Raw genomic sequence first — 27,471 nt, forward strand, 5'->3', positions numbered from 1 at the left:
CAGCCACAGCCAGCATGGCCAATGATTAGGAACAGTGGGAGTTGTAGCCAAAACATCTGGAGGGCACCCATGTTGGCTACTGTTAATTTATGGTATGATCCTATGCATGCTTACAATGCAATCCTAAGCACATTTACCCACAAGTAAGTTTTACTTTTTCAGTGGGCTACTTCCAAGTAAGTGTGTTTAGGATTACAGGTTTAGTTTTGGAAACCAATCATATTCTCACTTGGGCCTTCCCCCTGCCTGAGGGAGGTGAAAATACATAGATGCTAGTCCAACTAATTTTTATGTCAGCAGTGTGTTATATATCTCTTTGCCCTGCATGTATCACCTGTATATTTACTATGAAAGAAGCAACAATCATTTATATGAGCGGCCTTGCCCATGTGGCAATATGTCTGCTACCTGTACTTTATCTGCACAGTATCTATTTCAAAGACAGTTTTTAATGTTAATTTTTACTTGTGGAGTACAACCTTTGAATGGTTTTGTGTGCCTAAGAGTTTGACTTACCAATAGATCTCAACTTTATTTTCAGAGCTCCATAGCTAGCATTATTTTTTTCTCATCCGCTTTTAAGGTACTTCAGTAAGATAGTGAGCACGATTATGACATGCTAACTACTGCTGTTTGTTTGAACCTTTGACTAAACTTGCCAATTGTAAAAATGTGTGGATCTCACCTATTGGTGAATATTTTTAGCAAAATCAACAGCTTCATTTATTCCATATTGCTTCAGAAATTCTTACTTCATGTGCTATGTTATGCAGAAAGTAATAAACTTTTGAACACATATTTTCAGCACTTAATTTTTTTCTATATTTCTCTGTATCTGATTCTTACAACATCAGTGCATATTCTATTTTATAGGTCAGATTTCTCTTCAGATTGTTCTTACTGAATGTTGGAATCTGTTATAGAACCATAAAGAACACCTTATGAAAAATGAGTCATCACCATCACCTTTTCTTATTGCCTATGAACATTTTCTTATTTTTGGATCTTGTTGCAGAATTGTTGAAACTCTTAAGCATATAACAGTCATGAGGTACAATCACTCCTTTAGGGTGTTATATGCATGGGGCATAATTTTTTAAACTATCACTTTCCACAGCAAATCATCATCTTGATCATTTGTTAAATACTTTTTACTTTTCCCCCAGCTCTGCTGGAAATATGGAGCATTATCCAGTCAAAATTGAGTACATTTAAAGCAGCAATCATAAGCATACTTACCTGGATTTAGGTCCCATTTAAATGTGGTATTTCCAAGTAAACCTGGTTGTGATTCCAGTTGGAGAGGTGAGAATGAGCTTAATGATCCTGCACTGAAATGAATGAGCTTTTAAAGGGTTTTAGGTGGACCACTTCTGCAAACCTTCAGGTTTTTCTAGGTCTACTGATAACTTTATCGTGAGTAACAGCGTTGCTGTTTTGACTACAGTTCCCACGCATGTAGTGAGGCCACCCTGATGCTATTTAAGTAGTGCCAGGAAGCGACATCTTCACTTGAGTAGCTATGCCTAGTAATCTCCTAGTAATGTTGCAGAGTAATGCCTAGTAATGTCGCAGACCCGTGCTACCTGTCATCCAATTTATGAAATGCTTTGGTTCTAAGTTTCACCTTAAATACAATGGAAAAAAACACACCAGTGGCTCCAAGTCAGATTTCAGTGGGGTAGGCCTGGATGCAAACCAGATGTACATTTCTCCCTCTCCCAAGTTTCTCTTGCCCTGTCTTTCACACATGGGCATCCAGAGGAATTTTTCTAGCAGGATGGCAAAGTCAAACACTGAAAGGGTGGAGTGGGCTAATTTCTCACCAAAAATGAAAAGTCTGGTGTATGTTTTGCCTCATATCTTGGGGTCTAAAAATGCTATAAACTTGGGGTTTTTTCTTTTTAAATGAAAACAGGGAATCTAGGGATTATGGTTCATCTTGGGAACACCAAAGAAGGCCTTTGTGGGTTCCGGGTTGGTGTCCTTTGAGCTTTCCAATAACAAAGAAGCCTAATCATTTCTGAAAGAGAATCCACAGTTTCTGCCATTGCTTGGTTGCTCTTTGGAGTGGGGTAGGGGGGGGAGAAAAATTGAAATCTAAAGGCTAGTTTCCTGTCTTGCTTAGTTAAGCAGACTTAGTTCCTTCAACCTTTCCTGGAATGGGCTGAAGCCTAGACCACTAATATAGCCTTCCTATTAGTGTTTTCCAGCTTACTACCATTCAACTTGTAACACCTGGGACTGAACAGGTGAGGGCCTCCTGCAGATACCATCTTATCAGGAGGTTCGTTATGCACAATATAGGAAATGGACCTTTAGTATGGCAGCACCTACCTTGTGGAATTCCCTCCTTTTGAATATTAGGCAGGCATCATCTCTGCTATCTTTTCAGTGCCTTTTGAAGACTTTCCTCTTTTAACAAGCTTTTTAAGTTGAGATCTGTCCCAGTCTGCATCTGTGTCAGAATTGTTTAATATGTTTTTTAATAATGTTTTAATCCTTTTTAAAAGTTTTTTTTTAAAATGTTTTTAATGCTGTTTTGTTTTAATGTATTTTAAGATCTGTTTTTATGATGTTTGAAAGTGTTTTAGTGCTTTGTTTGCCGCCTTGGGCTCCTGCTGGAAGGGCGGGATACAAATTGAATAAATAAATAAATAAACATAGTATCTAAAATGAGGCCTGTGCAGTGTTGCATTGAGCAGTGACTGTTCCTGAATCTTTGAAACAGTAAAATGTCATTGAACTTTGACACCATTTTCACATTGATAATTAGTTGATAGTTACTACTTGTCTTCTTTTTTTTAAAAAAAACTATTGCTACCTAGCCATTTATCCCCCACCTGGATCCAAAGTGCATGTTGCATTAAATGGATAGTATGGCATTGTGTAATTGTTTTTTAACTTTTAGAAAAGCAGCTGTTGGGGGAATCAGGATTGGGTTTAACCCTTTCCTGTGCTGTGTTCTGGTGGAAACCCCCCCCCCCCGCTTATATTTGACATGGAAGGATTGCTGCCATCGGTATCAATAGCATTTGCTCTTATACTAAATCGCTTGGAGGGGATAGGGTTTTTTTTAATTGGGAACACTGCACAGGAGAAAATAATTAACCCTGACCCCCTAAAGCTCCAATTGTCATCCTCCTGCTTCTGTTTTAAAAATAAAAAATAATTGTGCTGCACTAAACTCTAACATAATGTGCTATTTGGCACTTAGACTTGTGTATTAGTTCTCTTTTTGTGCATGTAATATTTGTAAGTTTTTCTTGCTGAAAATCATTTTTTGTTAATTGTTGGTCTCTAGCTTATTGAGTTGTTGCTGGATGCCTCAGTATGTTTTGTAAGAAAGCTGTTAATATTTGAAGCATATTTCATAAATATTAAAAGTGTAGTGAATGCTGTAGTTTTCACACAGTTGTCATAAAACTAATGAGAACTGCTTAAGAAAACACAGCATTTGGAAAGAAATCACAGATAGCATGGCAGCTCCCATCCCAGAAAAAGGAGTAAAATTGATCTGGCTTTTAACATCGGTTGGTGTGGTCATACCATTTCAGCTTGGGCAAATATGCCAGCTCAGGTCTGATAGAGGTGTTGTTTGTTGGTTGAAAGCATTAGGAGGGAAAACTTCAGGAGGAAGAAAAATACTTTTTTTACTTTCATGTTATGATGCCCTATCAATTTAGAATTTCAGATTATTTAATACTGCTCATGATTTCCAGTCCATATATTAACATGGAGACACCTTCTTTATGACAGGGATTAAAAAACATTTTCTGAAATCTCTTGAAATGATAACATCTTATAACAAATAGATTTCTTGCTGTCTGGCTGTATAACTCCATAAACCATTTGTTAGATTTTTTTGCAGTAGCTGGAATGTGTCTCTGCATGTAATCTGTTTTAAGAATCATCTGGTAAATGTCTGTTCAACCTCAAAAGAGGAAACACCCCTCTGTGTAAAAGAAATGGTACTTCCTGCTTTCATAAACAGTCATGTGCATAGTTTAGCAAGGCCTGATGCCTCTGGAGCTTTTTCTTTTATAGCACTGTAGAATCTGCCTCTGCAGAAGTACAGTGAATCTTGTGGTTTCATTTGGAACAAAGGGGATTTAGGGGGAAAGATCTCTCTCTAATAAGGCATTGGAAAACAAGGGCAGGCAGTCTTTTGGTTGTGAATATTTTCTGATTTTTCCAGAAATCAAGCAGAAGATTGAGCTGCTGATGTCAGTTAACTCTGAGAAGTCGTCCTCTTCAGAAAGGTACAGCTACATCTCCTGCATGAACAATTAATGGTGTAGTAATGCTAAGACGCAGTATAGGGTATTTTTCCTGTCAAGTTTTTGCCAATTGTGTTGATGTATTGCATGCTTGTCATTATAATGTATCAACTGAATTTGTGTTTCTGGTTAAGCTTTGTGACACTTGCAAATGCTTATTATTTCATTTTTTAAAAATGAGATCCAATCTGTGCAGTGTGCAAATCCGTAATACAGCCATCTGGTACATATGTGTTTTATACTGTTGCTGCAGTGTGTGTGTGTGTGTGTGTGTTTCCACCCCAAAAGCATTTTGATTTTTACATCCAGATTGTTAGATTTTTATATGGATGTTGAGAATAATATTACTTAAAAATAGCATTGATCTTGAATTTAAGCTAGGAGAAAATAGAATATGTTAAAAGCATTATGTTGTGCTGATAGGGAGTGTCCTTTGCTAATAGCTTAGGAATTGCAAACCTATGAATTAGTCACATTCTGTGTGAGAGATGTGATGCTGCTTCAAGTCTGTGCTAGGAAATGGAGCAGTCACTGCATGCAGTAATGGTTCATGCCTGCAGGTAAGGACGAAATGACTCACAAGTGTTTTTAGAGCAATCATTTTACCTGTCAATTTTTACTGTCAATCTGCTTCTAATGTTCATAAGTAATTTTAATATTACATTATTTATGTAATCTTTTGGCTTTCCTGGTGTGCAGCATGGGTAACAAACCTGTTCAACCATCCTTGCTGTAAGATTAATTTTTAACACTAGAATGCATACTAAATAAAATATATTTCATATGTATCAACACTAGTTCTGTTGTTAAAAATATATTAATCTTTTCATTTCAAATCAACATTTTGTAGCTATTTCTTTTATTGGAGATGAGGGTATAATTATTAATTCAGTAAGCCTAAATGCAAATTTTACATTGAATATTCATCAATATGTACATAAAGAAACACAATTCCAATGCGCTAGATTTATCTTTGCTAATCAGGAGGATAGAGAGCATATAATTAAAATAGAGCCTCTACTGTGTGCCTAGTATAGTTTAAAATAGGAACCATTTCAGTGGATTTGTAAACTTAAAAAGGGAGAACATGTTATAGTAATCAACAAGGATTGCCTAAAAATACAACATATTCACAGCAAGGAATAATGCATAAAATGGTGTGTGGGGTGGAGTAGGGGATCAAGGAAGGCACATTTATTTTCTTGTTTTGAAGGGTTCATTTTCAGAATAGAGGAATGTAATGAAAGGGTTTAGTTGTTTTGCCATAGAAATAGAAACTCAGAATTAAAATGCTAACTGGGTTGTATTTAGTCCTTCCATCCCTAACCTGGTTCTATATGAGCTATAAATGTTATGCCAATAAAATGGTGGTGGTGATGACGCAAGGGAAGAGGCTGGAGATGAAAATAGCTCAGGAAAAGAATGCCAGCTATGATTTTAGGTTTTCTCTTTAAAAGAATAGCACTGATACTGGGGTATAGCCAATAAGAGCATTGTTGTTTGATAAATAAGTACGTTATGAAAAAGCTGATAGCTCATGCTGTTCAGAAATATATTTTAACTCTGGGATGAAAACTGGCATCTAATTGGAGTTAATCTTCCTCGATGCAGAAATGCACATAATAAGATAAGGAGGAAGGAAATTCAAGAGCAGACATTGTGCTAATGGACCATTAAAAATGTCCTTTTGGAGAGGGAGGCAACAGCATATATCATAATATGTATATAAATTAATATACTATATAATTATACCTTTACAAACTGTAAATGTTAAAAGATGACTACTCTATGAATTAGCTATGGTTAAACAGAAAATGCTAGATGTATTTTTGTAGCTATATTTAGCCTTTTGATACAATTATATAAACTTGGGCTTTATAAAAATGACTGAATGGCAAATGCCTGTGTTCTTTGCAGTGCCTCAGTCTAGAGAGAGTTAACTACACCTAAGTGAGGCCAACTTTTTCTGGATTGGGCCTGGGTGGGTTAAAATATATATTGGTACTGACCACAGGAGGTGACACTATTTCAAAATCTTCATGCCATTTATAAATTACTTAGGAAAGGTACACCAACATTTATTGTTATTGTTATTATTATTATTATTATTATTTGCTTGCAAGTAGGAAACCTAAAGTTGGGGTTAGTGTAAGGTGAGTATAAACACTGAAAGCTGCACATAGGAAAGCTGCACATAGGAATGAAGGTGTGGAGACTTTGCACAAGATGACAGCATCAAAGAGGATTTTTTGTGGTCTCTTTGCAGGCACACACATGGAAAAAACTGTGCCTGTACTGAACATCTTTAAAACATTCTAGAGCAGGGGCAAGGAACCTGTGGCCCTCTAGATATTGCTGAACTACAGCTCTCATCCTCCATAACTGTTGGTCATGCTGGCTAAAGGCCACAGGTTCCTCATTCCTGTTCTAGAGGTAGACATTTTTGGCTTGTGCACATTCACCAGCATCACTTGGAGACTGGACAGTGTGTGAAACCCTGTTCTTGTGGCCACTTCATGCACATTCTCCATGCCTTCATGTGAATATGTGCAATCATGTTTATTCACACTTTCATTTAAACTCTTATTAATTGGAACAGTATACAGATGCATGATCATGCAACGATGGGGTTTTCCAGAAGTGCCTTTGATGTCCTATACCCATTGGGTTTGGACTCTGATTTAGCATGCCTGGCTTATATTTAGTAAACAAAATTTAAAAATACACCACATGAATTTTACATGCTGTATAAATACAAAGTTTTTCTAATAGCCAAAGTAGGTTAACTGAAATATTCCATTGGAATTTTCAAAAAATACACTTGGGTCCAATTGACATATCTCATTAAAATTGTGCCCAGGCTACTTCCCTTTCCCAAATGGGAGGAAACTTATCATTGTATGTAAACCAGTATTTGTTCATTCTCTCCAAATTATCCATGAGAAGAAGCCATGTGTGAAAGTCCACATGTGCGAAGCCAGCAATCTGGTTTGTTTCTTCCCACTTGGAAAGGGAAGAACAGCGGGTGAGGCATGATTTTAGCAGTGTGCACAGATATGCTTGCTCATTCAAACTGGACCTTTTTGTGATTTATATGCAATATTTGAATAAATCCAAATATACCTTTATTGGAATATTTGTAGATATTTCAAGACATGGCAAATCAATAGCATACATGCCTCTTACATCTCTTAAATTTTAAGAAAAAATGAAGACACTGAAAACCAATAGCATACTAATTTTAGCATGTCCCCAAAGCAATAATATAAATGCATGCTTTGCAGGGATAGTCGCCTGAAATTGTCTGGTTTTACTAGCATTGTATCCATTATGTTAGAAATTATTTTTATGAAACAGAAAAATTTCTGTGGAAAAATAGATCGTTGGAAAAATGTCCATCATTAAAAATATTCTAGCCCATATCACTGTATACATGCTATCAATCCTGTGATTGCCACATTGCAAGCTGCAGTCCACATTTAGGCTGAAGTCCAATGCACACTTACCTTGGAGTAAGCCCTATTAAACACACTTGGATTTTCTTCTGAGTAAACATGCACAGGACTGCGTTGTTAGGTGCATTCTAACAGGAAATGCACCTAAGTGGTGACCCAGTGGATATGATAAAGGGACATTGGGTTTGGAAGGCCTCGATTTTGTAAGCACAGAGTTAGAAGGTGCCTGATCCATGTCAGCTACAAGACTCTCTGACAGCACCTAGCTCTCCTTGAGAAAATGACTCATCAAGCTTGGCTTTCTATAGACTTGGTCAAACTAACACTTTTTATCCTGTTTGGAACCACTTTATATAACATACTAATAATTAACCATAGCTTTCTAAGCTCCTCCTTAGCCTAACAATTTTTTTGGAAAGACCCATTTGGCTGAAGGCATATTTATTTACTTATACCCTAGTGCAGCAGTTCCTAAACTGTGCTCCATAGACCACCAGTGGGTCCAGTAGCTTCATTCAAGTGGTCCACAACATGTCTGCATTAAATATTCATATTGATTTTTAATTGTATTTACTGCTTCTTTTTTATTGTTTATTTTTATATTGTATTGTACTACAACTAGAATTCTGTGGAATGCAAATTATAATCCAATAAAATACAGTATAAGAAATAAAAGCATATTGTAACCTAATAAATTACAATGTAAAGAAGCAATAAAATACAATTCAAAATGTTAAAGAAGCAGTGTAAAAGAAGCAATAAAAATACAATTAAAAATCATATAGCATCTACCAACAGCGCATTACAACTGCTACAACAGGCAGGAAAATCATTAAGTGATCAATCAAGATCCTAAGCAATTTAAGTGATTTGTGTGTGGGGGGAAGTTGGGGAACCACTGCCCTTTGTTTCCTTTGGTTGTGCTGTATGTTTTGGTCTTAAAACTGGACACGATCTGTTTGTTAACCTATTTTGCATCATTGTTTTGTATTACTTTTTTGTCAAGTTGAGAAACTCAGTAAAAAGAATTTTAGCTTTTTAAAAAGAGTTGAAAACCACTGAAATAATACATACTGTTTTGGTTGTCCTCCACTCCAAAAAGGTGTCTACAAAAGATTATTATTCTATCCCGCCCTTACTCACAGAAAAGCCCAGGATGGCAAACAAAGGACAAAACATCTTAAAACATTTCAAAAGCAAAACATCTTAAAAACTTCTTTAAAAAAAATATTTAAAAACATCTTAAACATTCTGCACTTCTTGATACCCTATTGCTAGAGAGGTGACAAAGTAGGCCTTGTTGGCTACATACTGCAAATATTTTTGTATTATTTCTGAAAAGCAATGATAAGCATATTTTTGTTTTTTTAAAAAAAACATTAGAAAGCAATTCCAAACAGAAGCAGACTGGGATAAGGTCTCTACTTAAAAGGCTTGTTGAAAGAGGAAGGTCTTCAGTAGGCACCGAAAAGATAACAGAGATAGCACCTCTTGGCTAATATTTAAGGGAAGGGAATTCCAAAAGATGTTTGTTACCTTAATGGTAAAGGGGGGCGTTCAACATGTTTCTATGTCTAAGATTTTTTGTTGTTTTTGCATGCCTGCTGGAAGTTGGTAGCAAATTATCCCTGCAAATAAGTACAGGCTTACCAGTTCCCCAAAAACCTTACCAGTTGGCATTCATATGTTTATCTAAATTTTGCAAGAGAGCTTAAGAAATGGGTAGGTGTTGCAGTTACCCCCTGGCCCACAAAGAGTAGGACAACTAGAAGTACCCTTAATATAGTCCTCTCAATGCAAGTAGATAATGGTGTTGGCTCCCTGAGGGCTGCACCCACCATAGAGCTGCATCCTTCAATCATAGTGGAGGGGATTTCTTGCTCTTAATGTGGCTTGTTGCTCTCCTTTGGTAATGCTGCAATCCAGTACATGTCTACTCAGAAGTAGGTCCATTGGGTTCAATGGGACTTACTCCCAGGTAAGTATGTATTGGATTGCAGCCTAAGAGCTGCCCTGGAAGAGAACATCTAAGTAGCATCCAACTTTACAAGTTTTAAAAGATGTTTTGTTTTAATATGTTTTAAAGTTGTTTGTTTTTAAGAAGTTTTAGAGTGCTTTTAGTATTTTGTTTGCAGCCCTGGGCTCCTTGTGGAAGGAAGGGCAGGATATAAATTTAAAAATAAATACATAAATAGAATTGTTTGGCCTGCTTCCTAAGATTGCTACCACCCACCTCTCTTTCTGTTGCTGTGACCATTGCCTGCCTCTGTATTGCTGTTATTTCTCATACTGTTTCTTATCAGAAAACTACAGCACAGGGCAGCACATCTATATGTGCACATTCATTCCCTTTCAGGGCTTTAAATGGTGCTTGAAAGAAATTTAATAAACAAGGGATGGATGATGGCTGCAGCAGGAGGAGACACTGGAGTGGTCGAGAATGCGAAAGAGTGAGTAGGAAGAAAGAGAATGTGAAGTGCCTGGGCCAGGAGAACATTCAGTTTGTTTTCACCTTCCAAGTTCATTTGAAGTCTAGATTATTGCTTAATCAAACATGGAAATTGGCTGAGTTGGGATCTGCACCTGAATCTCCCAGGTACAAACTAAAAATATAGCCCACAACATTATGCTGGATCACAGAGTGCTTCGAGGTTTTGCTTGAAAACTGACTGGTGCTTCAGAGATAAAAATCATTCAGGTGAATACTCAAAAAGAATAGAAGGGTAAGGATTTCATGATGAAGGGCAGACTATAACTGCATGTAAATAAATAAAACAAATAGGGTGAAAGGTCTTGTAAACGAAGTAGATTAAAAAAAATGTGTTAAAGTAATGTAAGACAGAGCATAACCATCCAGTAGTGAAAAAGGAGTTTGAGAGAGAGTGCTTTTTCTCCACTATTTCCATTTGGCTTATTGCATCAAACTCTATTATATATGCCCCCCCCTTTTTTTCTTTTGAAGTAGTTGATTTCAGAGTAAATGAAATACTTGCTTTCCTTGATGCTTCCACAACTTAGGTTTGTTTTTAAATGTAAGTTGCTTGGAGACCTTTTAGGTAGCAAGCAACTGATAAGTCTAAATACTAATACTCAATTACTTGCTCCATCTTGAGACTCAGCTAGTAAGAAAGATAATAATAATACTAAAACTATGAAACAGGAAGGAAAATAATGCTGAGGAAGTTGCTTCAGAATGTATTGATCATGGTCCATTGTCCGTGTGTTCTCATTAACATCTATAGCTCCACTAGTGAACATTGCTGTGAGATTATACAGGCTGAGCATTCTCCACTGAAGCAAATGGGATAGCTTTTCTTATGCAAAGCTTTGTGTGTGCATGAGTAGTGTGCATGTGCTTGCCCCAGAACTACTGGTTTTGGATACCCAATCAATCAGGCACTTCACAGTTCAGTCAAACCCAATATCTCTGAAGTTGTCTTTTGCGTAAATGCACATAACCAATTTTTAATCCTGTAGCTGCTGACATAATTTAGTTACGTAAAATATCTGGGATCAGTAGTATGGGTGTATGAATATAACTGTGATGGAAAGGGATGCATGTGCAACCAGAGATTTTGGTAATTTTTATGTAAGCAGCTTGTAAACCTGAGCAATGAGCAGTACCTCACTTTGCAGGCTGCTATGGGCATTGCAGCCAGGTAAACTGCCAAGAGTCCCAATCTCTGTTGCTTGAGACACGCGTGGCCCAAAAGAGTACTATACATTTTTAGAAAATGATGTTGTTAATTGTTTTCTTTAAATGCTACCTGATTTAGCTTTGCTTACTTTGATTTCCCCCAGCCCCCAATTTTTTCCTCAGCATTTATAGTAGATGGTATATTCATCTTTGGAAAACAGTTTTCTGACTTCATATCTGTTCATTTCCACTTCGTTTTCAGTGAACCCAAATCCAAAAATGCAAATAGATCTTTATACAAAATGTCTTCATTGCACTCCCATGAAAAGGAATGTTGTGCTACACATTCAGATATAACAGTCTTACTTTTTACCTCCTTGGAACAAATGTTATGGACTTACCCATTATCTGAAGTGTTTCAAAACCATTGCATGTGCAAATGTTAGCAATATACATTTGAAGTAAAAGTTAATAAGGAAAATAAAACTACTAAGCTTTTGAAGATTAAGGGGGCAATCTTATGCCCATTTGCTTGTGAATGAGCTGTATTGAGCTCAGTGAGACTTCTGCGTAAGAGTGGGCTACATATGTGTGTACTTCTACCCTCAGGCATAATTTCATCTCATAATTTTTTCTATCATACGTTGTTTTATCATGGCAGTTGTCTGATGCATATTTGTCTACTATCACATATTTTGTCTGTTTGTAATATTTATTTTCTAAGGACTTTCCAGCGTTGCTTATTGGAATTGAAAATCCGATGGCGGTGCTGAACATAGATTGTGCACTCTGAGAAGCATGCATAGATGGGATATCTATGTGTTTGTAGCCAAGGATAGAACATCTTGGGGAGACATTGATGATTGCCATATAGAGTGATGGTTATTCACAAGGGGCTGGTGCTGTTATTAAATGAAGCAGTAATGTTTGAGAAAATGGTCCTAAATGGCTGCACCTGTGCTTCTTGTATCAACCTAGTTAAAAAAAACTGAATGTTGTGTGTATCTTTTTAAAACTAATATCTGACCTGGATATATTCCTATGCCTATTGGTTCAGAAGCAGAATGGGGCCATCGATAAATAGTAGTGGTTTTTGCATACTTGGTGCGGGGCTCCCTTTTAGTTCAGAAATTATTTTTTTTTAAAAAAATGCCCCCAAATAGCCAAAGAACCTGTTCTCAGTGACTTCCAGGATTGACAGAGTGCTGAGAAGAGTTGAGCAGTACGGTATAATGTTGAGGGTGTTTGCCAAAAAAGAAAGAAAGAGAAGAAAAATGGAGGACAAGGGAGGGACTTAGCCTGTCTAAGCCCCTACCAGTTTATAAGATCCTTGGAGGATTAGGGTCAGGGGGATGCATGCCATGGGATCCCTTTCTCCAGTGGGCACTAGGACACCCCCAAGCGGGTAATGTGTTCCTCCTATTGCTGGAGGCAGGAACACGTTAACACTCCAAAGGATGCTCTCTGATACCCTTACCCCGGAGTGTCCATTTATTTTTCCTGCCTCTCTGGAGCAGTGCTGCTTTCACCTAGCACACACCCCTCCCTATTATATAGTAATAAACAGGGATGGCTGCCAGCCGTTAACCTGAGCCCTTGATTATTATTTATTATTTTTATACCCTGTCTTTCAGGACACATCCTTCAGAAGCGATTTACAAGCAAATTCAAAATACAGTAGGAAAGTCACAGTAGGGCAAAATCAAAATTCACCCAGAACCTTCCCACAGAGCAGTCAGTGATAAATGGCGCTGTGCAAGGGTCCAGTCGGAACAGGCTCTGATGTCCCTTCTCTGTCTATCTGTCTCTCTCTCTCCTCCCCGTTCCTTCTCACAGAACAGTTGGTGTCATTTGGCCCTGGTAGGAAGAGACATCCCAGCTGAAACAGGCTTTGAAACCTTCTTCACCTGCTTTCATTGCTCTACATATGCAGGTGGGGAAAGTTTCAGGCGTGTGAGTAATTACAGGAATGTTTTTCATTCCTTTCTCTCTCCTGAAACCTTCCTGTTCTGCAAGCTCTGAATACTCCAAAACTCCTTTCCAGGGTGGCTGAAGCCCTGAACAGGAACAAATCTGGGATACACTGCCACATTTTTGTTGGTTCTCACTTGCCTGTATTTAAAAAGCCCGGGGAGAAGCAGCTGAGTGAGCTCGAGGACATGGAGAGGAAGACAACATTGAAACAGCAAACAGCTTCACTGTAACAAATGCCTGTCGCCCTTCTGCCTCTCGGGAGCTGCCGCCCCCGCTAACACCACCACCTCTTTCTTGGTGGTGCTGATAATGATAATGTTGTTATTTAATTTAATTTTTGTAAATTGTATTGTTTTTATTGTATTTTTGTTGTATCCCTACACCTGTGTTTATTGTTCTTTGTAAGCCGCCTTGAGGGCCTTTGGCCAAAAGGCGGGGTATAAATAAAATTTGATGATGATGATGATGATAATAAAAGCCAGTTCCTGTTCAGAAACAGATGATCTATTTAGCATTTGTATGGCTGGAGTGGAACCTAACATGAAGAGTTCCATGAACCTGGACAGTGCAGGGTTCTAGGACCTGGGGAAGACTACATGCATAGAAGTTTATGTGCAAAGGCTTCCTTGGCTCAGACAGGTAGTATCTGTATGTTGTTGGAACATGGCCAACAACTGCTTTGTCCCTTTACTCAACTAATACTCAACAGGGCTAAGATGGCAGTGTGCTCAAGAATATTGGAGGTTTGGGGAAAGTAATGGTGAGTAGCAAAGGCAAAAAAGGAGATTATGTGGGCAACAGAGAAGAGTATAGAGAATGGAAGTAGTAGTATGACACAGCAAAGACATTCACTTTCATACTGGGCTCTTTTATATCATTGTGTAGTTGTGTCCTCTTAGTTTGTGTTGTCTTAAATCTCAGATAAATCACAAATAGTTTTCATGCTACATACTTAAGAATCCTTAAAAATTAAACTGGTTATGTAATCAGTGGGCATAGAAATGAATAATTATGTTTTAAAATAAGTGAACAATTTTAGCAGGGTCTTCAGCAACTGTGTCTACAACATTATTTTCTGTTTACATTCTTCAGGAGTAGAGAATGGGAGATTAATTCTAAGATTTTCCTGCCAGTTACTTTTTTCTTCATTGAAGGAAAAATTACATTGACTCTTTCCCCATGATTATTACAGTGCAGTTTCCCCAGTACATTTATTCCTGGGCTGCTGATGAATAGATGATGTTCTCACACTTCCTTACAAACACACCATATACTGTACTGGGACTAGCACTAATTGCTTACTACATATTGTCATACGTTTGGATTAGTATTGAATTATCTTCTTCATGGCCTCTGTGCAATCCTACAACTGAGTTTTACTTGTAATGATTTGTATGTGTGCATAGTCTGATCAACTTTGATAACTTTTATGTTGCTACTTTTAATTATTTGTAGGGTTTGGGGCTCTAATTTTGCTTTGTCAAATGTCCTATAAGCTTAAACTGAAAGAATTAGAAGTTTTGGTGTCGGATGGCATATTATTGTATTTAAAAAGCAGTAATTTTCAAAGTGTAATGTGGATCTTATTAAGGCAGCGTGGCCTACCAGGGTTCTCAGATTATCAGTTTGGAATTCTTGTCTCAGGGCCAGACTAGAAATGAGGCAGGATATTGATTTGCAAATAGGTTCTCTTATAGTAACAGCTATATGGGGGTGGGATGGGGAAATCCTCATTGTGGCTTAAGGAGGGTTTTTACCTCTTTCTCTGATCTCATGTTCCCTTTAGCTGCTGTTTGCTTGCTCCATGAGGAAAGGTACCAGTGTCATTTAAGGGGGCAACTTTAAATTGGGAAAACTATATACTCACACTTTTGCTTGAAATGTGTTAGCAACTGTTGCTTGGTGCTTCCCAAAGTACTGCCGTGAGCAACCCTGAACTGTTGTATATTTATTGTTCAAAAGTTAATTGTATAGAGATCCTCAATTTCTCAAAGATGTGTGAGAATGGTTAGGGAAAAACCAAGCATTATCTTTAGTCCTTTATAATGTTTGCCTTGATTTGGTTAGGCAGAATACTATCTTATTACTTCTAAAAGGGTGCATTATAGAAGGTTGCCTGTCTCTTGATTGAATACTGAGGTAAATGAAGCAACTGCTTGTTTTTTCAATAGCTTTCCTTTTTGTAGGATTCTTTCCTCCAGCACTTCATCCTATGTATTCATGTGTCCCAACTTCCTCTTTTTTTCTTTTTATTTATTAATTAATTAATTTTATTCCACTTATATACCGCCCTTCGTCAAGAGACCCCAGGGTGGTTTACAACACAGAACGGAAAAAACAATATATATCAATACGTAACGTAATATCTATACAATATAAAAAATTTAAGCAATTATAATGATAAATACTCAGTAAAATACAAAGTCTCACAATGTAAGTTATGACCTACTTATCTCAGGTTCAACTGTAAAATGCCATACATATATAACAGCAACAACATAAGATATAATTAAGGGAGGGGGAAATCAGAAGCAAAATATATAAAATACAAAAACAATGTACACGTACAGTCTCGTCTCTATACAAAAGTCGTGTTTAATTCTCCCCTCACGCCCTCACAGAAAATGGCAGACCCCCCCACCTAGGAGCGTTCCTTTCCTCTTCCTCTGGGAAATCTCCTCTTCCCTGCCTCTCATACAGGGTTGTTCCTCCCTCCATCTGCCACTTTCATGTGGGTGAATTCCTCCCCCCCATGATGTCATAGAAAGTTTCATGTTGCAGTCTCTCTTTAAAGTTCTTTTGCACCAAGGTTGCCACTCAGAGAAGTAGCTTACAGAGTGTTCTGGGAGGTTTTTTTAATCTAATTGGTTGCCCTGTAGCTGGGGGATGAATATTAACAATGACAATTCAATTGTCTTCTTCTGTCTTTGAGTCAATGTTCACTTTATATTTTGTAGTTGAATATTTAATAAGAGGTCCTAGTGTGTAGTTTGTAATTTCAAAGGGGAGTGCACACACTCCTTTTATGCTTGATAGCAGGATTTCATGTTATGTACTCAACTATCAAAATACAGAATATAAAGTGAAGATATGCTCCTTGTTTGAAGCTTCACTCAAATTAAACTGTTACTTCCTGATTTGAGGAGGCCTATGGTGAGTGAATTTTAAGAACACCCCAATTAAAGTGTTTTAGATTGGGTATTTTTCCACACAAAGTTTGAGTTGAAAATTGAGCGATTGTAACTGTTAATTCAGAAATACTAATTTTTTTATTTATGTAATTTTTTTTTTTAAAAACCTATTCTTTAGCCAAGAGAGGCTCCCAGGGTGGCTTATAGATCAGTAGAAACCAGCCAGGTTTTGCTCTCAGGTTTACAGACACAACACAAAAGAAAAATGGATTGGGAGGGAGGAGGAAACAAGCAAACTCAGGTAGAAGAAATAGGTTGCTAAATAAATACAACGGTTTAGAATTGTGGCTGTTAAATCTGCATGAAAACATTTCACCAGCTTAGACTGTTTATTTCAATTAAAAGGACAAAGGAATTGTTCATTATAAAATCAGTTGAAAGTTGCATCTCTACAAAAATGTTGGTTGGCCATGTTTGATATTGATGAAGGTCAAATAGTTGTTTACAGATATGATATAGATTTTGTTTATGAAAGCCAGATTTAAACCTCTCAAATAAATATATAGGGAACTGTTTAATTTGGGGGGAATGGGCAGCAGTGATTGTAAAATAATACATAATCAAGTTGTTCAGAGGTTTGTATGAAAGGCCTCAGTCCTTTCATAGCTGATTCCCAAGAAGATTTACTGAAATGTTTTATTTGTTTATTTAATGTATTTGATTGTACCTTTAGGACCCACTTCTTTCCATAGAATCCCAAGTCTTTGTACAAAATATATAAAAACAATCCAGCAATAGCATCTGTACGTTGATCAGAGTGGTTGGACAACCTCCCAGATGGGCAACTAATAAATTCAATCAATCAATCAATAAAAAAGCATTAAAAGTTCAACAGCAGTCGTAAAAAACAAATAACAGAACTTAAAATCCCATTACCAAATGCCTGGGTAAAAGATGATGTGTCTTCAGCTCATTCCAGAAAGTCAGTAAAGAGGGGGTTAGTTGTAATTCCATGTTACAGTCCCTATGACTTTACAGTGTTGACATTGCTACTTTTAGATAACAAAGCAATGAAACTGTTTAGTAGACTTTTGTGTGCAGTTCAGGAGACAGGTTTTCCAAGTTCTACAAAGGTATAAAATGTTGGTTATAAAAACAATTTTCCATTTTTTGTATAGAGCCCAAACATCCGCTCTTGAAATTTTCTGCACAACTCATAAGTGATTAGGATGGGGTGTACAGACAAGGATGCTAGGATATTATGAGACAGCACAGTATTCTGGCATCTCAAGCAGATGAGTTGACATACATTTAGGATTGGCATTTTGAATTGGAACTTTTTAAACCATCTTTAACCAGCTGCAAATGTAGAAAATATACAACAGCAATCCCACCCCATATATACGGTCTGCCTAGTAAACGTCGCAAGACATCACCCTAAGAGTCAGAAACGAGGAAAGGTTGCAGCATTTGGGGCTTTTTAGTTTAGAGAAAAGGCGGGTCAGAGGAGACATGATAGAAGTGTATAAAATTATGCATGGCATTGAGAAAGTGGATAGAGAAAAGTTCTTCTCCCTCTCTCATAATACTAGAACTCGTGGACATTCAAAGAAGCTGAATGTTGGAAGATTCAGGACAGACAAAAGGAAGTACTTCTTTACTCAGCGCATAGTGAAACTATGGAATTTGCTTCCACAAGACGCAGTAATGGCCACCAGCTTGGACGGCTTTAAAAGAAGATTAGACAAATTCATGGAGGACAGGGTTATCAATGGCTACTAGCCATGATGGCTGTGCTCTGCCACCCTAGTCAGAGGCAGCATGCTTCTGAAAACCAGTTGCCGGAAGCCTCAGGAGGGGAGAGTGTTCTTGCACTCGGGTCCTGCTTGCGGGCTTCCCCCAGGCACCTGGTTGGCCACTGTGAGAACAGGATGCTGGACTAGATGGGCCACTGGCCTGATCCAGCAGGCTCTTCTTATGTTCTTATGACTCTCACTACAAGTGCGGGGACACCTTTTCCTTTTTAATAGTACCAGATTTTGTGTGTGTGTGTGTAGGGGTTAATTTGTGCATTATATTCCCTGTACCTTAAAGGCTATGAATAACTGTCCAGGGTACTGCGGTGTTGTTCTCTCAGGAGCTCATCAGTGTTGTATTTGAATTACCTTGAGGGCTTTCTACTGTGCAGCACAGACCTGCTTTCAGTACTTGACATCCCAGGAGCCATGTGTGATTGGAATATCAGTCTATTGTAAGTTATGTTGTGATGTTTTTGTATTGAGGAGTCACTTGATACATAAAGTTAGGGGTAGCTGACATCATTAAACACACGAGACAAAATATAAAACTTAATTGAATAAAAATAAATTAATCAGCTAGAAAGGGCTTTTCCAGTACTTTTGGAAGATGTTTAAGCTTGGGCTTGGCCCTCTCGGAGAAGGACATTCTGTAGTTGTAGAATGGCTACTGAGAATGCCTTCTTATCTTGGCTATGCTGGCTTGAGGCACACTGAGACTCAGGTGTCATTTCCCACTGTACAGTGCCTTGCAAAAGTAATCAGACCCCTGAACAATGCTCTCATATTACTGAATTACAGATAGTACATTGTAATTTTGTTCTGTATGAAATTTTAGTTTGAAACACTGAAACTTGAAATTAATTATTGTAAGGTGACATTGGTTTTATGTTGGGAAATGGGGAGGCCATGGGCAGGAAGTGGACATGTGGAGAGCTGAATCAGGTTAGAGAAAGAAGCCAAATGTAAATGACACTGTCTGAAGCAATGTGGTACACTTGCTTGTTTGGAGAGTTAGAGAGCACAAGAGGAGGCCAAGGTGCAAATATTGCATTTTCACATTGAAGGAGGTAGAAGTGGACTCTTTCTCAAAGGTCTAGGCACCATTAGATTACAATGTGCCACTTGTCTAGAAATATCCAAGGAAAATACTGTGATGGAAAAATGAGGTTAGGCTGATTCCTTGAAGGTTCCCTTGAGCCCCATATGGTATGGAACTTTCCTTGAAAGAAAGCCATGAAGGGTGAACAGAAGCAGTGGTAGGATAGAAGTTCCCTTGGAACCCTCACAAAACAGTGTACAAAAATAATGAAGATGGAGGAGGTGAGGGAAAATCAAGCGAAGGTAATGAATAAAGGACTTGAACCAAACAGAATCCTCATTCTAGTATGGGGATTCCTTTTAAAGCTTTGATTAAGCGAAGTCGGAGCTCTTCCTAAAGACAAAAGGGGGAAAGGCTATTGACAGAACCTCTCCTTACCATGGGCAGTGAATGCACATGTGATTGGCATGCAGAAGGGCTTTCCTGTGCATCCTGTTAGGTGTGGGTTCCTAACCTTAATATATATTTATTGTATTCTACCATTGGGTTGTTCAGTGTTTCATGTATGGTGCTTTCCCTCTTTAGAGCCCTAAATCAACAGGTGTTATGACATGAGACTTAATTTGATTGGAATCAGGTAGAGAGTAGGGTATGTATACATTCCAGAGGTCTCAGTCCTGATGAATACAGGGTGGGTACACTATCCTGGTCTATGTTAATAGATGACAACCATTGTACACTTACTGCTTTCTTGCCCTTTGTAACCACTCCCATGCTAGTACACCTTTTTCATGCTAGTACACCTTTCTAGGAAAAACAGTGAGTCTTTGAACTAAGTTTATTTATTTATTTGATTTATATCCCACCCTTTCTCCCAGTAGGAGCCCAGGGTGGCAAACAAAAGCACTAAAAACACTTTAAAACATCATAAAAACAGACTTCAAAATATATTAAAACACAACAATCATTAAAAACATTAAAACAAAACATCTTTAAAAACAATTTTTAAAAAGTTTTAAAAACATTTTAAAAAGGTTTAAAACTATTAAAGCAATTCCAACATAGATGCAGACTAGGATAAGGTCTCTACTTAAAAGGCTTGCTGAAAGAAGAAGGTCTTCAGTAGGTGCCAAAAAGATAACAGATGGTGCCTGTCTAATATTTAAGGGGAGGGAATTCCAAAGGGTAGGCGCCACAAATTGCTGGAGGAATACTCAGGACTGCACTGTCCTCAGCAGCAAGTCATTTGTTTAAATCAGGGGTTGCACTGTGGGTGCAATGGTGCTCTTGAGGTCTTCCTCTGGTGACCATGAAGCTTCTGATCCTCCCCCTCTCACTGCCTCCTCGGTTGTGAATGGGTGAGGGTGGTTACCCTTTTTTCCCTTTGAAAAGTACATAGAGTTGAAGGAGGAAATGGGAAGACTGATGTTCTTTCTCAGTTCCTCATTCAGCTCTGTGCTTTTAAATACTCCAGTCACTTCTACTGGATCAGACTTTTACTGAGATCCCTTTGAAAAGGAAATTGTGTACAGGCATACCCCGCTTAACGTTGCTTCACTTAACGTTGCCTCGCTATAACGTACATGCTCCATATGTCCCCATACCCCGCTTAACGTTCGTGCGCTTCTCAATAACGTACATTTTATTGGCATGACGCTGCTGCCATCTAGTGTTGATTGCGTGCAGTACAAGTGAAGACAATTGCTTCACTTAAAGTAGATTTTCACTTAAACTATACTCTCCGGTCCCATTGCGAATGTTAAAGCGGGGTATGCCTGTAAGTGTGCTTTCTCTTTTTGTCTCTCTTGTGGAGGGGAGGGGGCTGTGACATCCTCCCCTGGTTCTCCCTGTCAGGTTCCCACCTGCTTGTGGCTACTGCCTTTCATTAGGCACCACCAGGGATACCACCAGTCTGGACCGTCCTTTATATGGTTTCTCACTCTGCTCTAGCACAGATCTCACTAGATCCCCCTGCTAGGCAGCACCACCAGTCACATCCTATAACCAATACTCCCAGAGACTTTGCCTGAGTCTCTCTCTAGCTGGTTACTTTTGTGACTGCGTGCTTATGCTGTTCCCAACCCCCTTGTATCTTTATAGATAACGCATACAACTCTGGGTTGCTGTGGATACTTGAATTGTTATTATTCCTCCCTTCACCGCTGCCACCATTAGATACTGTTTCTGTTCAGCCTTGGTAATTACCTTGCCCTCCCTTCTGGTATGTATATCCCCCAGCCAAGGATCAGGCCTTTGGTAAACCAAATAAGTATTTATTAAATATCAGAAATAACAAGATTAATTTTAGAATGTTTCACAAGCGTATGGTTTCATCTATTCCTGTTTTGTACTTGACTTATTATTAATCAGAACTCCAACTCCCTCTTTCTCCACACTCCTGACCTCCACCCTCAAACACCTCTTTCTCCACCCTCCCAACATCCACCCAGATTCAACTGTCATTCTTCCATTTATACTCCCAGCCATTCAAACGCTCAGCCAATCATCCAGCATTCTACTGCTCATCTACTCCCCCCTCCTCTTTCACTCCACTTACCATATGTCTTCTATATAAACAGCACTTACCATATTTACACTATAAGCAGGAACATCACAGGGGCTAATTTGGGGAAGAAGGGAGAGAAGTAATCAGAGGGGGTGGCACCCATGGCACTACCTCACAAATCCAAATGTGCCCATCCCAAAAAGGTTGGGGACCTCTTGTCTAAGTCACTTGTTTTGAAACATATCAAATTGAGGAGCCAGTTCCTAAAACTGATGGAATTTCTGTTACTTGATGTGGTTTTACTTTTTGAGGATTCCATTAACTCCAACCACTAGGTAATGCTAAACTTGGCTTCTGGTTACTTCCCCCCCTCCTTTGCTCCACCTAAAAATCAATCTGTACCTTTACTTCTATAAAAACTACCATGCTTGTATTTAATTCTGTTCTCTTCCTTACAAGGAATCTGAGTGTTTCTGTCTAAATTACATTAGTGGTCTAATTTTGCATGTTTATTTTACTTGTATTTAGTAAAGAAAGCTAAAAACTTTGAAACTGCCAAGCTTGCTCAATACTGTCTTTACAGTCAGCATCCATTTGTTGTTACTAATGAACTTTTGAAATAGAAAATTTTCCATGGAAAAATAAAGCCCTTGAAAGTTTTCTGCTCCGCATCACTGCTTTTCCAATCACCACCACAGAATAGTAGGAAGCTGAATATGAGCCAGCAGTGCAATGTGGCTGCAAAAAAGGCAATATTTTAGGCTGAATTCATAGAAGTATAGTTTCCAAATTGCATAAAGTATTAGTTCTGTCATGAACTGTGTCAGCTTCAGGGCTGGGGGCTGGGTAGTAACGAAGCAGCCGGCAGTTAGCTGGCAATAAATCAGTCAAGGCCAGGCAGATAATGGAGGCCGGCTGGCAGAAGAAAGGCTTGACAAACTAACCAGTAGCAGTGTCCAAGAGCGTTGTCCAGGTAGGGAAGCAGAGTTCGGAAAGCCAGGGGTCCAGTCCGAAGGTCTAGAAGCTAGTAACCGCGTTACATGCGAGGGGTCACAACTGACGTTGTAGTCAGCAGTCTGCTGCAGCCATGAACTGCCTTTTATAACAGACTCCCTAAGCCAGGTGCCTGTGATTAGTCTCCCAGCTGCTCAGAGCTGCTTGTTCTTAAGCGACCCGACCTCTTCGTTGCTGTGCTACTCACTGGCGTCTCCTTTCTGCAGGGGGGAGGGGAGCCTCCTGTTCATGCCCAGAATCCGATTGAGGGGCTTCAGCCAGGTCCTGGACATTCTCCAGCTAGGGAAGAGCCAGAGTTGTGTCCTCAGGGGTTCCACTAGTTCCTTTTCCTGGGTCTGCAGACTCTTCCTCTTCCTCCTCCTCCGAGTCCTCTGAAGGGGCCATGACAAACCGCTGCCACCAGTTCAGTCCCAGGACTCAATTCCCAACCCAGGGCAATTGATCCTGGCAAGGCACAACCTGTGCCTCCCTTACCAGGGCTGAGTAAACCAACAACAACAACCCTGTAAGGTAGGTAGACTGCCACCACCCCTTAATCCTGGTCACCTACTCTGGGACAATGGGAAACCCAAAGTTCCAGAAAAAGACCTGCAAAGGATTCTAAAGACAAGAGCGAAAGGTACACTCCTTGTACTGGAACCTTTAGGCAAAATACCCAAATATATGGTAGTCCGTGGCTAATTGGCCAAAGTACTGGATTCAGAGCCAAATCTCCCCTGCAATGAACACACACTGGTAAATGAAGTAGCTTTATTAAATAAAATACAAGTGCACAAGTCTAGCAGCAAAGTAGTTCCTCAAAATGCACACCCCTGAGGGCCAGGTAAAATATGGAGAGTTAATAGTCACAGACAAAAATAACAAAACTGTCTAGCCTAATCTATACTTACAACTATTGTGATGCGTTATATGTGGGTCTTCCCTGGAGAACGGTCCGTAAGCTGCAGCTAGTGCAGAATGTGGCGGCTCACCTGATAAAGGGCTGCCGCCGCCGTGATCATATTACCCCAGTACTTAAGGAACTGCACTGGCTACCGGTGGTTGCTAGGGCCAAATTTAAGATCCTGGCTTTAACTTTCAAGGTGCTCCACGAGGCTGGCCCACTTTACCTAAAGAGTCGCCTCCACTTGCACCAGGGGCGCCGGCTTACAAGATCATCTTTGAATGGTTCGCTTCTTATTCCCCCAACAAAAGCAGCGAGATTGGGGAGGACACAGTCCAGAGCTTTTTTAGTAGTGGCTCCCTCACTTTGGAATTCTTTGCCAACTGACCTCCGTCAGGCCCCTTCCTTGTTATGCTTTCGTTGGGCCTTGAAAACCTGGCTCTTTAAGCAGGCTTGGGAAGGGGGTTAGGGTGGCAGAGGGTAGTTCCGTGGGGGTTTATTCAGTTTTTAAATTTTATACTGTTTGCTTTTTGAATTGTTTTTACATGGATTGTATTGTATTTTGTTGTACGTCGCCCAGAGTGGCAGATTAACCTCTGCCAGATGGGTGTCTAACAAATCTAATTAATTAATTAATTAATAAAACAGAGGTAAACAGCAAAATAACTTCATGGTTCCGCATATCCCCAGAGATGTATAGCCTGGATAGCAGATGGAAGATGAAACCCCACCTAGGTAGCACCATTGGGGAACAAAGGCTAAGGTCTGAATCCTATTCTTATGGGAAAATCCCCAGCAACAGCCAGGAATTAATTAGCTAATCAGGGGCCTTCTGATGATGAAACCTTCTGGAACTTTCGTGCCTAACGGTCACGCAGTCACCAACCTTCCCAGGCCGATTTGCCTTGAAGTACCAGTCTCCTCTGATAAGCAGGTGTTCTTGCTTATTGTTTAATTAACTAGCTCCAGCTGTGAGAACGGCAAACTCATGGCCTTCTCAGAGGCCCCATTTCAGACAAGATGTTTACCCCACAATTCCTTGCCTCAGAACCATTTTAGAAACCAGGTGTTCTTGAGAAGTTCCCCTCTGTTTGGCAATGCTTAGGCCTCATCATGAGTACAGTGTCCAGTTCTGGACACCGCACTTTAAGAAGGATACAGAAAACTAGAATGGGTTCCAAGGATGGCAACAAGGATTATAAGGTAAATAAAGTACTGTAAATACTGTAAATAAAGTCCTGTGAGGAGAGACTGAAAGAACTGGGCATGTTTAGCCCTAAGAAGAAAAGACTGAAGGGAGATATGATAGCACTCTTCAAGTACTTGAAAGTTGCCACACACAAGAGGGCCAAGATCTCTTCTAAATCATCTCAGAGTGCAGGACATGGAATAATGGGCTCAATTTTCAGGAAGACAGATTGTGACTGAACATCAGGAAAAATTTCCTAACTGTTGGAGCGGTACAACAATGGAACCAGTTGCCTAGGAAGGTGGTGAGCTCTCAAACACTGAAGGCCTTCAAGAGGCAGCTGGACAGCCACCTGTTGGGTGTGCTTTGATTTGGATTCCTGCATTGAGCAGGGGGCTAGACTCAGTGGCTTTATAGGTCCCCTCCAGCCCTTTGACTCTGCTTAGAAATCTAACTCTGTACTTATGCTGGCGGATTAGGTCTTTGTGGTTTCTGACCCCTTCATGGAACTGTGAACTGTTTGGATCTCATTATCCTAGACGTGAGCAACCTCAAAATAAATTATTTATTGAACCCATGCTTGGTAGGATGTTATGCTAGATAGCTTCTAATCCTGCCTTCAAAATCCTCCATGGTCTTACTCTCCTTTTTGCCCTGTGCTTACTTCCTGACATATCTCTCTCTGTTATCTTTGCTTGTCCATCTCTTTTTCTCTCCCCCCACCCCAAGCTGTCTTGCTCTCTGACTCTACCTATTTTCTCTTGCTGCTTCCTGGTGCTTGGAACTGTCTCCTGGAATGCTTCTGTGCAACATTTTCTCTTATTTTCTTAAGTTCCTTCTCAAAACACCTTTTCCAGGAAGCCTTTGGGTCAGGGCTTGCCTGACAGGAACCATGATGCCCATGAAGGCCTTTATTGGTGTCTCCACTAGGGGCCCCAGTCTCTGACCTTTCATTTTAAAAAAGTATTTAGCTCTCCTAGAAAGATAGGAAGCAAAATGTGCATGTACTATTAAGTTTTGTGTGAAATCAGGTAGCCTGACTGTTCCCATCTGTCAGTATTTTTAGCCAGTGAGTGAAGTCAGAACTGTGATTGATAAGTGAGCTGTTTGAACACCAGGCAATAAGAATCCCTGGGGTCTTAAAAAACTGCATGTATAAAATGGCACACATTAGCGGTTGCCAACTTTTTTGGACCAATGGACACATTTTGAATTCTGAGAGTGCTGCAGGCACCAGTCACAAAATGGCTGCCAGGAGGTGGCGCATGGCAAAAGATAACATGGCTGTCAACGTGCAAAACACAACATGGTGAAAGCCAAAATGGCTGCCATGGTGGGCATAGCATAATACACAATTAGGGAGAGTACAGTCATTGCTGCAGCTATGTCCTGCTTGTCCTGAAGGTGGAGATATGGCTGTTAAAGTCACAAGAATCTTGTTTACCCCCAGTGCCAATCCTAAACCAAACCCTGGCAACCTGTACTCACTTACCTGGGAGTAAATACAAAGAAATTTACTTCTGAGTATACATTATGCCTGTGCTATCAGTTAACTAAATGGTGAATTCTTAAGAAGTGCCTGACTTTAGGCACTGCACAGCAGGAGACATGCCTGAGCCTCTTTACAAAGTTTTCACGTTTTGCAGGGGGTTCTTTAACATCTGCCCACGCTTATCATGCAGTGGTATTAGTAGAAAATAACAGAATGATTTTATACCCTAGTCTTTATACCTACTATAAGCTGAAGTATGTGTTATTAAAATTGTCACACATTTCTTCCTCTGCCTACCCATGAATGCCTCCCTTCCCCCCCTTCCTCTATTGTTTCCATCCCTTATTTCAGATTGCAACCCTCTTGGGGTTAGAACCTATCATACCTGTTCTTTTTAAAGTGTTATGCACATAGATGACACTACATAAATTGTAAAAAATTATAATACAGGGATGACTTGGGTTTCTGTTCACTCGTTTGAAGTCAAATCTTCTCTTGGATTCTCAAGCACAAATATATGCAGAATACTTCCAAACAAGCTGGCTTTCTGCTTGACTCTGCTTATGAGCAAGTCAATAAAAGCAAGAAGAATAAACCAGCTAAATTTCTGAGGATCAGTAAATGTACTCCATCTTCTCTAGTGACAAGATGAGCATCTTCATCCAAAGTGGATGCTACAGCTCTGCCAAAGGACCTTTCATTCTTTAGTGTGGTGAAATGCAAAGCAACGCTCTAAGAGACCATAAGTTGGAGTACAGTAGGGCCCCGCTTTACGGCGTTCCGCTTTATGGCGTTCCGCTGATGTGGCGGCTTTCAATTGGGAAATTCCCCGTTTTAAAGCCGATTTTGCTGGTTTGCGGCATTTTGTGGCATTTTCGCGCGATGTGACCCATTAAAGTCAATGGGTTCCACTTTATGGCGATTTCCGCTTTATGGCGGGGGCCTGGTCCCTAACCCGCCATATAAGCGGGGCCCTACTGTATTCTAGTTTTGATTTTTAGCTATGAGATTGCTTAGGAAACCTTACAATAAGCTCATAAAGAAGCTAGCTGAAAAGAGTATAAAATAAAAG

At 39.4% G+C, this 27,471-nt stretch overlaps 1 protein-coding gene across 7 annotated transcripts in view; it reads left to right on the forward strand.

Annotated features, from left to right (window-relative positions):
• The window catches only part of SRPK2 (SRSF protein kinase 2), a 227,170-nt gene that overhangs the window by 67,053 nt on the left and 132,646 nt on the right, over positions 1 to 27,471 (forward strand). The window contains exon 3 of one of the 7 annotated variants that reach the window (XM_061640424.1): positions 4,199 to 4,262. The exons of the other annotated variants lie outside the window; for them this stretch is intronic. Coding sequence (XP_061496408.1) covers positions 4,225 to 4,262 — 38 coding nt within the window. The 5' untranslated portion in view covers positions 4,199 to 4,224. The remainder of the gene's footprint in view (positions 1 to 4,198; positions 4,263 to 27,471) is intronic. 7 annotated transcript variants of the gene reach the window in all.

The sequence above is a fragment of the Rhineura floridana genome, chromosome 8 (assembly GCF_030035675.1).
Source record: "Rhineura floridana isolate rRhiFlo1 chromosome 8, rRhiFlo1.hap2, whole genome shotgun sequence".
In the NCBI taxonomy this organism is placed as follows: Eukaryota; Metazoa; Chordata; class Lepidosauria; order Squamata; family Rhineuridae; genus Rhineura; species Rhineura floridana.